The 10,278-nt window shown below is 34.0% G+C and overlaps 1 protein-coding gene across 1 annotated transcript; it reads right to left on the bottom strand.

The window, feature by feature from the left end:
- Window positions 1-498: 498 nt before the first annotated feature.
- Window positions 499-9,916, bottom strand: LOC130823662 (putative nitric oxide synthase). Its single transcript, XM_057688380.1, has 13 exons — window positions 9,366-9,916; window positions 7,230-7,415; window positions 6,869-6,955; window positions 6,490-6,569; window positions 5,022-5,103; window positions 4,684-4,704; window positions 4,434-4,479; window positions 3,540-3,658; window positions 2,959-3,072; window positions 2,794-2,880; window positions 2,608-2,697; window positions 1,001-1,110; window positions 499-872 (listed from the first exon to the last, which is right to left on the bottom strand). Exons 1-13 carry the CDS (start codon window positions 9,795-9,797, stop codon window positions 623-625), a joined length of 1,704 nt encoding a protein of 567 aa, XP_057544363.1. The 5' UTR covers window positions 9,798-9,916; the 3' UTR covers window positions 499-622.
- Window positions 9,917-10,278: the final 362 nt, after the last annotated feature.

Here is a 10,278-nt window from a genome sequence, read left to right as displayed (position 1 = left end):
GTCAAGGAAGACCCAGGAGAACTTGGGATGAGCAAATAAAAGTCGACTTACATGAGTTAAACCTCTTGGAGGGGCTGGCCAGGGATAGGGGTATTTGAAGGCACCATAACTATGTTTTAGACTACTAATGTTCTCTTAGATTACCTTTTGGTGTTCTTGCCATCTTGCCTCTCGCGTTTCTTTATTATTATTATTTTTATTTTCTTTTTTTGTAATCTTTTGTAATTGGTTCTACTTATTTATTTATTTAGATGCATTTAATTTATCTTTCTCGTGTAGCAATGTGTCTTTATCTTTATCGAGTCGGGGGACTCCTTTGGTCGCACTCTCCTTTATGGGTATGAGCTGCCGTCGTTCTTCCCTTTCCAGACCCCGTCCATAGTTTTTCAATGAGCGGAATACACTGAGTATGTTGATGATGATTTATTGGTCAATAAAAGTTCAATTGTTACTAAATATAGAGAACATATAAAGCTTTAAAATGTCAAATACTTATTCTTCGACCAAAAAAAATTAATTTTTTTTTCAAAAATTTAATATAAAGAATAGTAATATGGCCTATTATACATTAGTCAATCAAATTGATTGATAATTGTTACAATAGTCCTATTTAACAATCACACTAGTAATACCACTTAGGTCTGGCTTCTTCTTCCTCTTCTGTTAGGTCCCTATATTCATACCACTCGCTTCCAGCCTTACCCACAGGCAAGGGAGATCGAACAAAAATTTCTACAGGTTTCGGAACATGAATATTAAATTGTAGTTCGTTGTCAACAAATTCGAGCGTTGAATCAGACATTCTGATTTCTTTGCTATTTGGTTCGATGGAGATCCATCCAAGACCAGAAATCGCTATATCAGAACAAGGTCTGCCATGGAAGAAAATGAAGAAAATAGGGTTTAGGTATCATTAAAATATTGCTTCATCATCTAATTTGTTGTGTCCTATAATGAAAAGTTATAATTATAAATTGAACTAAAAATTATGATTGAATACCTATCTGTGTCGTCGTATCGTAATTGCAACCTCCGTACAGTTTCAAGCCCTTTCCAGTCGTTCGTTCTTTGCTTTCCGGTTGGAGGTGTTAGTAAAACTCCTATTTCTTTCTGCAAAAATGAATATCAAGAACCATTAGTCATACAATTGATTTATAAATTCAAAGGGAGGAGCCACAAATGTTCCTTATTTTAATGGAATTAAAAATCTATAATTTTTTTTTTCAAATTATACGTGGACAGTGGACGGTAAAAATTAAGTGCAAATAATGGAATACTATATATTACCTCCGTTATTTAATAAAATTTCCATAAAGAATATTCATGAAAATTAAGAAAGATAGAATCTTTTAGATAGTAGAAATATTTTATTAAACAATAAATTTGATGAAGGAAATGTGAGAATCAGAGGTGTTCAATGGGCCGAGTTGAGACGGGGCGGGTCAAAATTTAAATGGGTCGGGTCAATGCGGGTCATGTCAAATGTTAAACGGGCATAGACAGGTCAAAGCCCGTTTAAATACGACCCACTTTGACCTGTTTTTTAAAAGTACATAAAATAATTTTTTTTTTATTATACTTTATGGCCCATTGGGTCAATTCAACTATGAATATAACAATATCATCTAAAATATTTAAAAAACTGGTAAAATATTTTTTACAACCAATTCCTATAATTATCCGGCCCGGCCTGACCCTTTATACAAAGGCCCGTTAATGACCCTACCCTTGACCTGTTGGGTCGACCCGCTCCGTTGAACACCTCTAGTAAGGATCATAAATATTAAAAAAAATATTCAAATTGGAAAAAATATACGGACCACAACTAATAAAAAAAACGCTTTATAAAGTTGGTGGGTAACATTATAGGAACCATAAAAAATATTAAAATTTTAAACTGGATTTAGTGAAAAATATGTGAGGACCTTAAACATTATTAAAATATTAAATTGATAATGAGCAAGATTAATTTTGTCTAAAATTTGTGATATAAATGGAAAGATTCTACATGGAAACAACAAACAAAACACTCCAAAATGGAAAATAAAAACTTCTTTAAGGAACAGAGGGAGCAAATAAGATGCGCTTTTAAAATTAAAGCATAAGTTTTATCGAACGATCATTAGACATACACTATTATATGGATCAGAATGTTAGACTTTTACAATGGATAATAATGGAAAGATGGGAGCAGTTGAAATGAAAAAACTAAACAAACAATTAAAGAGAACTGCTTAAAATGATGTAGGCATGTGCAAAGACGGGATAATAGCGAACCAGTAAGATATATGAAAAGTTGGAGTTTAAAGGACTTAAAAAGAGAGCAAGGAAGACTAACTATGACTTAACAGATTGGAAAATAATAGGAAGAATATGGACTTACAAACTAAGATGGTAGAAATTAGGAATGAACAGAGAAAAAGAATTCATATGATTGAGCATTGGAACAAATTTAATGGTTTATGTAGCCAATTCCAATCTTTTGAGATTAAAGTTCTGGCATTATTGTTATAATTATCGATGGTTTCGGATAATAATAGACTACTATAGTGAAATCGCTCATTAAATCACATGCACTTTTTATTTATTTGAAGTTGCAAAAATAACCTTGTAAAAGTCGTTAGCTTCTACTATCGGCACCATATGAATCTCCAAAGCCTTCGGTCCATAGAAGGTCAACCGAGTACACCGGCGAACCTAAATATTTTGACAACAAAAATTCTAAGTTGAGCATAAATGCAATTATCTATCACATTTTGTACATGATTACTATTAGAACGTGAAGATTAAAACCTTTAAGATATCAATTCTGACAAGACCGCCCCAGAAAATGGAGAAACCATTCAATCCACGAGATTTCAAAATGGTTTCTTTGTTGCTCTAACACATGAAATTTACGGTTAGCTAGATCAATCAAAGGCAACAGAGAGAAAGGAGGGGACAATAGTAGAAACATACTGGAATCGATAGACCCTTCAGACGGCTCCGAGGGGCTAAGGCTGGTAAATCATCCGAGTGGACAACTGCGCCTTGCCTATGGTGAAGATGCACCCCGGGGGTGTCATATAATTTCTGCACTCCAGGTTTAATATTAGTGGGAGCACAATTATTAGTAAATATAGAAAAATTCTATTACAAAAATACATACACAAAATTATCAAAATATATATCAAAATAATATTTTTTCTGGACGAGTGCCCTCACGTTGCGGCACTGGAGGGCACCTAGGTCTGCCCCTGGTTTCTTTCGAGATTCTGAGAAGTCTAGACAGTGGGTCTTCTTAAGAGCATCAAACGAACTAGCGGTGTTCATTTCGGTTATCGGGTTCGGTTATAAAGTCGGGTGAATATCGGAATACACTGAGTATGAGTTGCCGCCTTCTTTTCCTACCCAGACTCTGATCATAGTTTTCTATGAGCGAAATACACTATGTATGATGATGATGCTGCTGATAATGATGATGACAAGTATGTTTTGAACACCTCTAAAAAGAAGAAAATAAAGGACAACTGACAATCACAAACAAATTTATGGCTTACCCCTCCTCCAAAGAAGGCATCAATGGGAATAGGACCCAAGGTAGTTCCTGGAACAGCAGATTGAATGGGCTTATACTTTTGAGCTGCAGCAGCCACAGGATCCTTTTCTCCCATCATCACTATGTTTAAAAGCCAACAACCAAGTCAACACGAGAGGAAAAAAATAGCTTTACCGGCTAATGTAACATGACTTAAGCAATCAAATTCTTTTATCAGAGAGAACGAGAAAGATGAAAGAACAAGTGGTTTAGCATTCACTCAAGCTTGATTTAACTCAATGAGCTTAAGAGTACTCCATAAATGGAATTACAATCACATTACATTACCCAAATCCCCAACACTAATTCTTTATTAAGGCCGTCTCTCCGTGAGAAGATTTCAATTATCTCAGCCCAAACTATTAAAAAAACTGTTTCCTGTACAAGTGTGAATTCAGTTTTCATTATTTTTTATGTTTTTTTACTAATAGGCTACTTGTATGGGTCTGTCTCACGGTGAGACAGTCTCATACAAGACTTGTTGAATCCCCAAACCTTGTCTAGTTGAGAGCAACACTTAATGCCATTGGGATAATAAAATGTTGTACTTGGCCAAATGACATTAAATGGTTTTCATGTTTCCCCTTATCTCTCACCTAAGCTGCAATAAGCCTCAAGTCAAGAACTTGATGTACTTGTCTTTGCATCCTATTATCCAAATACTTTCACCAACAAAAAACTTCAATTCCTAGTTTACCTCAAAACAACAAGAGGTTTTAGTTTTGTAAATTCAGACATGGTTGCGGTGGGCGATGACTAAAAGAACGGGAAAAGAAACAAAAGCACAAGAACACCACATTGTGCGCGCACACACAAGCAAACACACAATAGAGCAACCAAGATTAAAAAATCTTACTTAGCATAGCATTTATAAAAGCCGATTTTCCAACATTAGCTGAGCCCTACAAAAAAAAATCATAATTAAGAACAGGATTACTTGGTATTAACCAAAACGGGAAGTTGCACAAAGAATATACACAAAGCTAGCATGTCGAAAGTCTAATAAAATCAAGCAAAGATGCCAACAAAGCCAAAGCCTTAATCTCAATTGTGTGAAAACAATATGAAATGCAAATATAATTGAAGTAAATGATGATTCTACGTACCAAAATGTATACATCCCGTCCCTGCAAAGAAACAAAGAAAGTCAACTGAGAACAAACAGCTTTCTAAAATGTAATGAATAGCGCAAATTCGCAGACAGAAAAGTAGTGAATAGGGTCTGGATATAGGTTGAGTTGGATCCGACCCAGATTTGACCCATGTCCATCTCTAACCGAGTACAGAAGCTTTGGGTCAAATATGAAAATATATTCAAGAAAGTCTCACGTTTTCATAAGACATTAGAGCAAATGCAGTGGCACCAAGCACTGCCCATAAAGACAACTAACAAACCGCTATTATTTTTATTATTTGAATGATATCCATGAAGAAATCAATAGACCTTTTTCTCTTGCTGAATTTCTGCAACAACTCCAGCTATTCCAACCAAAGATTTTGAACTCGTCATATGAACACTTAAGACACTGAAACAAAGAACGAATCCCATTAGAGCTAAATGAACTCACAACAAAATTACCGCACACTACATTGAGAAAAATGAAGAGATGGGGAAGAAAGTTCGAAAAACGATATGAATTAATGTAGACAACCACACAACAACATTCCATTACTCCAATACCATCAACTATCAAGTGCTTCCCACTTAGTTCCCATCCAGACAAGGTTTGAGGAGATCAGATGTACATACTCTTACCCTTGCTAGTGATAACAAAGAGGTTGGTTTTATTGCAGAGACGCACACATCAAGTAATATATGACTGGGAAAAAATCAGAAGGCAATAGCATCGACTATATTCTCTCCCCAAATGTATAAGAGAAAACAAAATCAAGTAAGATATTTCCAAAATACTACTCATATTAAGTGTCTAAAATTTTTACTTTATACACAACAAAAAATATTAATGAACAAAAATAGTACGCTGGAGGGCTTCTAGGAGAAAATGTTACAAGTATATTGAACCATGTAAAGTATATTTTAGTGGAGAGGGAGAGTATGATTTTATGATGCTAAAGTATTCATCCTTCATTACACATTCATAAACCAGTACAAATCTTTTAAATTTCTTGAACTGAGAACAAATTATTGAAGAACGCCTAAAATACGTTTGGCAAGGATTCCATGTGCATATAACCCCACATGTGAAAATGATCTATATTCAATTAGGTGGGTAAAAATTTCTACAAATGCTAAATCATATTTAAATGCATGATTTCAAATACATAATATACATATTACCAAGTTGAAATATGTCCAATTGTTGCTCTAAAGTCTAAACAGCATGTTCATAAATTTGAATCAAGGATTGACTTTTGACGCTCATCTAGTACTTTTTCGAAACAGAAAAAAGTGAAAAAAATACACAATAAAAGTTCAGCTAGTGACGTCTGATCCCTCCTAATTCTCCTTTAATGATAAGTTTACAACACTTCATCCAGTGTCACACTACACAAGTAGCTCTAGAAATGGCGTAATTGACAAACACAATTTGGATCAAAGTCACCAACTTTATAATAAAAGGTGTGCTAGAAAGTCAGACAAATATAAGATTGAGCGATTCGCACTTCGCTTAACGCAATACATAGAACCTTATCAATAAAATAAAAAAGGCGATATGCAAACCAAGGACAGTAGATGGCATACCCTATAATTAAGGATATTTCATAATTGAATTTGGAAATCTACCAACCCCTTAGACCCCAACAACCATATCTTATCCCAACACATGTGCACATACATATAGCTTCCAAGTTGTCAAGTCAATATGAATTGCATGAGTTTTACAAAGTAGCAATCCAAAACAAGAATAAGATTCAATTGTTAATGGTGGCACAAGCAAGGTAAAACTTACTTGAGTTTTTTCTTTGTAGTAGCCTCCACTATCCAATCACCAATACAATTCAAGTCAGTCCCTTTTGGAAGGAGATCAATCTGAATGTAGCCGTTTGGGAAAGCATTAATCATCATAAGCTAGTAGGATAGACCCTGATCACTTCAATGAAAAATTTAAATATCTACATAATACAAAAGAAATAACTGTATAGGAAAAATCAGTTCAATTCGTAAAAAAAATCAAATTTATTTTAAAAGAAAAAAAATCAGTTTGAGTAAGAAATTCAGGTATAATTAGTAAAACATTTTTCATTCAAAAACTTAATTTTATTTGTCAAAAATCACATGAAGTGAACAAGTCATAAACAATGAATTTAAATCTCAAGAATTGACCTTACCTTGGTCACAACCAATATTATCGGATTTGCACCTGCAAGATCACGCACTCGAGACAAAAAACTACCATTAAAGTCAACAATGTCCACCTACAAAAGATTGAACAAATCATTACATGGACCACTGGCATCTGCATCTCATGTCAACTTAACTAAACACCAGTACACTAACGTCCAAGTTATAACATTCAACCATAAGTACATACTGAATGAAAATATTACTTAAATATTTCCATTTGATCTTATATATATAGAAAATTTGGATAGTATAAAGATCTCTATATATATTAGACCAAATGGAAATACTCAACTAAAAATTAGCCGTGAGATGGGAAAACATCCTCGTCCCACATGGTAATTTTACCAATTTAACAATCAATGCTTTCTCATGGCGCAAGTGAGAAAGCTTATCACGTAGTTCCTCAGCAGTAACAAATTGCTTTCCCCCGGCATAACCTCCGTGTCCACCAACAGCAGTGATCATGTGACCATGTGAAAGAAGACGACATCTTCCACAAAGGATAGTTTTAAGCTGGCGATGCTTTTTTTTCTGATCTCAAACGAAAACAAGAAAATTAATTAATTATGAATTTCTTGGAGTGGAATACTTAATCTACAGTCCTTTTGAATTTAGGCTATAGCTCATCCATCCACCAGTTTACAAGTACACAACATAAACTTCGACATAACTAATTATTATATTAAAAATTACGAGATATTCAAAGAAGTCTACTCTCCATTTCCATTTTAGAAATTGCATATATGATATCACATGAAGATATACAAAATTTCGAAATTTGAACACCAAGTCCAATAGTGAAACGCACAATAAACTTTGAGCTAGTGTCACTGCTTATATAAAGACATGATAAGAATGTTTTCTTTGGTCAAGTACTCACTAAGGTCTTAAAACCATCAACACCATTCATATTCCCGCCCTCTCTTACTAAGGTTTATTGCTGGAATATAGAGGAAATTTTGATTTCCACGTTCTAAAGCCCTACAAGTCTAAAATGGTCCAAGAAACTGTTACTTTGCAACATTAGTTTAACAAATTTACCAATCACTACAAAACTATAATAAGTTTCTCATTTAATTTTCTCTTCCCCCACCCAACATATCCCATGAAGATTTGAAATCATACATAGAACAAACAACACAATGACCAAATTGCACTCTCTCCGTTCAAACCCTTTTTCCATTGTGAGGAACTCTACATCAATAGCAATTATTGAATTACTAAAACTAATCTGCTAACCATTCTAGACATTTATTATTCATTTATCTTGATGGCATGTTTGGCAACTTGGAATTCATTTCCAAATGTTGGATTGACTCAAATGCTATGCTTGACAAATCTAAAATTTAGAAATTTGGAATTGAGTCAATAAATATGTGTCATTTACAATTCCTGAATTTGAATACCAAAATTCAACTCGCCATTTTCAAATGAGTTCCACATTGCCAAACACTACCAACTTTGATTTGCAAATAACTACTCCTATAAGTTATGAACAAAGATTTTTCCATTGCACATTGCAAAATTTGACAATAATATTAGAATGTTTAGGACTTGTTCCCCAAGATTTGTTTTTAGGTCCCAACAAGTGCACTTCAGTTACTTTTTAGTTATAATAGGTTCAGTGTTATACGTCAAGTTCATAAAAACTCTCCCAAAAGACTAGCCTAGTAGAGAGAGTCCACTTACCGATAGACCCCACACCAATTGCCCATACAACCGATGTGGGACAAGTACTATACCTTGCAATAGACCATAACATCCAAATTGTTCAGTCCAATCAAAACAAGTCCAGTTCAATCCAGTTCCAACAAGATTTGTCTAGTTATTTCACTCTCACAATCTCACCACTCAAAAAGTTATTATAAGTGATCAATATAAATGGAGAGGGAGAAATGATTACATGACCATTGAACTGATTTATTGATGCAAGTAGCGGGCCCTAATCATTTAGGATTAAGGCTTTTGCCTTATTGTTATGTTCTTGTAAAAAAGTTCTAATAAGTTCAGTTCAGCTTAATTCTATTAAGTTAACAAACTAACTAGATTTTATGACTAGGTTGTCGGTATAAAATGATGTGCGAATGATCATAAAAAGTTAGTGCATTTAGCTAGGAAAATCTCTTGAGAACTTGATCATGCTTGTTCAACTTCAATCGATCTCATTTTCTTCACAATATTACAATATGGAGACACAAATATTAGGCTACAATCAAAATTATAAAAAAAATAATTATGATTGAAGTTTCATCAGCATGCCATGGTATTTTCATAAAAATATGAGGTAAATCATACTCATCACAACCATTTTCTAGTACCAACAATCAAATGGACCATAGAAGTATAACAAATATAGGCAATATACAAAATTCATCAAAACTGCAACATTCTCATCAAACCCTCATTAGCAAATAGCTAAAAATCAACAAATTAACCATCTTTAAACACAGGTAAATAGAAAAGATAGGGTAGTATACATACCAGCTCATATGTATCTGGGTCAACATAACCCGGACCATCAACTTCCAATGTTTGCAAAGGAGCTCCACAACCATAACAACAAGCAACAGAATTTATTACCTTAAAAGGCTTCTCTTTCTTCTTTCTCTTCTTATTAGCAGCAAGCACCGTTGTTGAAGCCACTTTAGCTTGATGGTGCTCAAGAAAGTGCTGCCCTCGGGTCGGGGCAGCTGCTCCAATGCCTTCGGTTTCGGGTTCTGGAAATGGTATCTGGGTTGGAGGATTGCCATGGAGTTGAGGCTCTGAATTTGGGGCAGTTGTTGAGCTACACTTGATGATAGAGAATTTAGGAAATTGGGTTTTGAAATGGAGGTGTGGATTTGAGAAGGGGTTTTGCAATTGGTGAGGAACTGGAGGAATAGAGGAAAAGATCGACAACGATTTTGAAGGCATTTTGATTATGGTGGAGGGTTTTAGGAAGATTCAAGAGGAGGATAAGGGCATTATGAGCATTGAATATTGATGAATGATGATTGACTGGAGAAAATAGCAATTGATGGGGCACATGAGTTTAGACTAGATACCACTTGGCTTAATGCATCTTATTAAATACTTTGCACTTAATTTTAATTTAATTTAATTTAAGGGAAAATTGTAAGAAATTACTTAATAAAAAAAATTTCTAAAAAATATCTAATAAAAAAAGATTTTGTCAAAAAATACATAATAAAATTTTTTCTTTTCTAGAGAGTACCAAGTAACGTTTTCCTTCAATTGACCATCAAATATAACGGTTGACTAGTTAATATCAAAAATTGTTCTTCCTCACCTTCAATTTTCAATTCTAGTTTAATTTCAATTATGAGTAAAAAATAGAGGAATAAGAAAGTGAGGAAATTGAATTGGAAAAAAAATTGAAGATGAGGAAGAAGAA

This window comes from Amaranthus tricolor, chromosome 9 (assembly GCF_026212465.1).
Source record: "Amaranthus tricolor cultivar Red isolate AtriRed21 chromosome 9, ASM2621246v1, whole genome shotgun sequence".
In the NCBI taxonomy this organism is placed as follows: Eukaryota; Viridiplantae; Streptophyta; class Magnoliopsida; order Caryophyllales; family Amaranthaceae; genus Amaranthus; species Amaranthus tricolor.
The sequence above is the reverse complement of the archived record's forward strand: the minus strand, read 5'-3'. Positions and strand labels throughout refer to the sequence as shown.

Coding starts and splice junctions, on each gene's coding strand:
- LOC130823662 (XM_057688380.1), bottom strand. CDS start 9,797: ATGCCTTCAAAATCGTTGTCGATCTTTTCCTCTATTCCTCCAGTTCCT. Junction 7,416..9,365: donor ACCCAGATACATATGAGCTG/GTATGTATACTA, acceptor GTTTGAGATCAG/AAAAAAAAGCATCGCCAGCT. Junction 1,111..2,607: donor AAGCTAACGACTTTTACAAG/GTTATTTTTGCA, acceptor TCATTTTTGCAG/AAAGAAATAGGAGTTTTACT.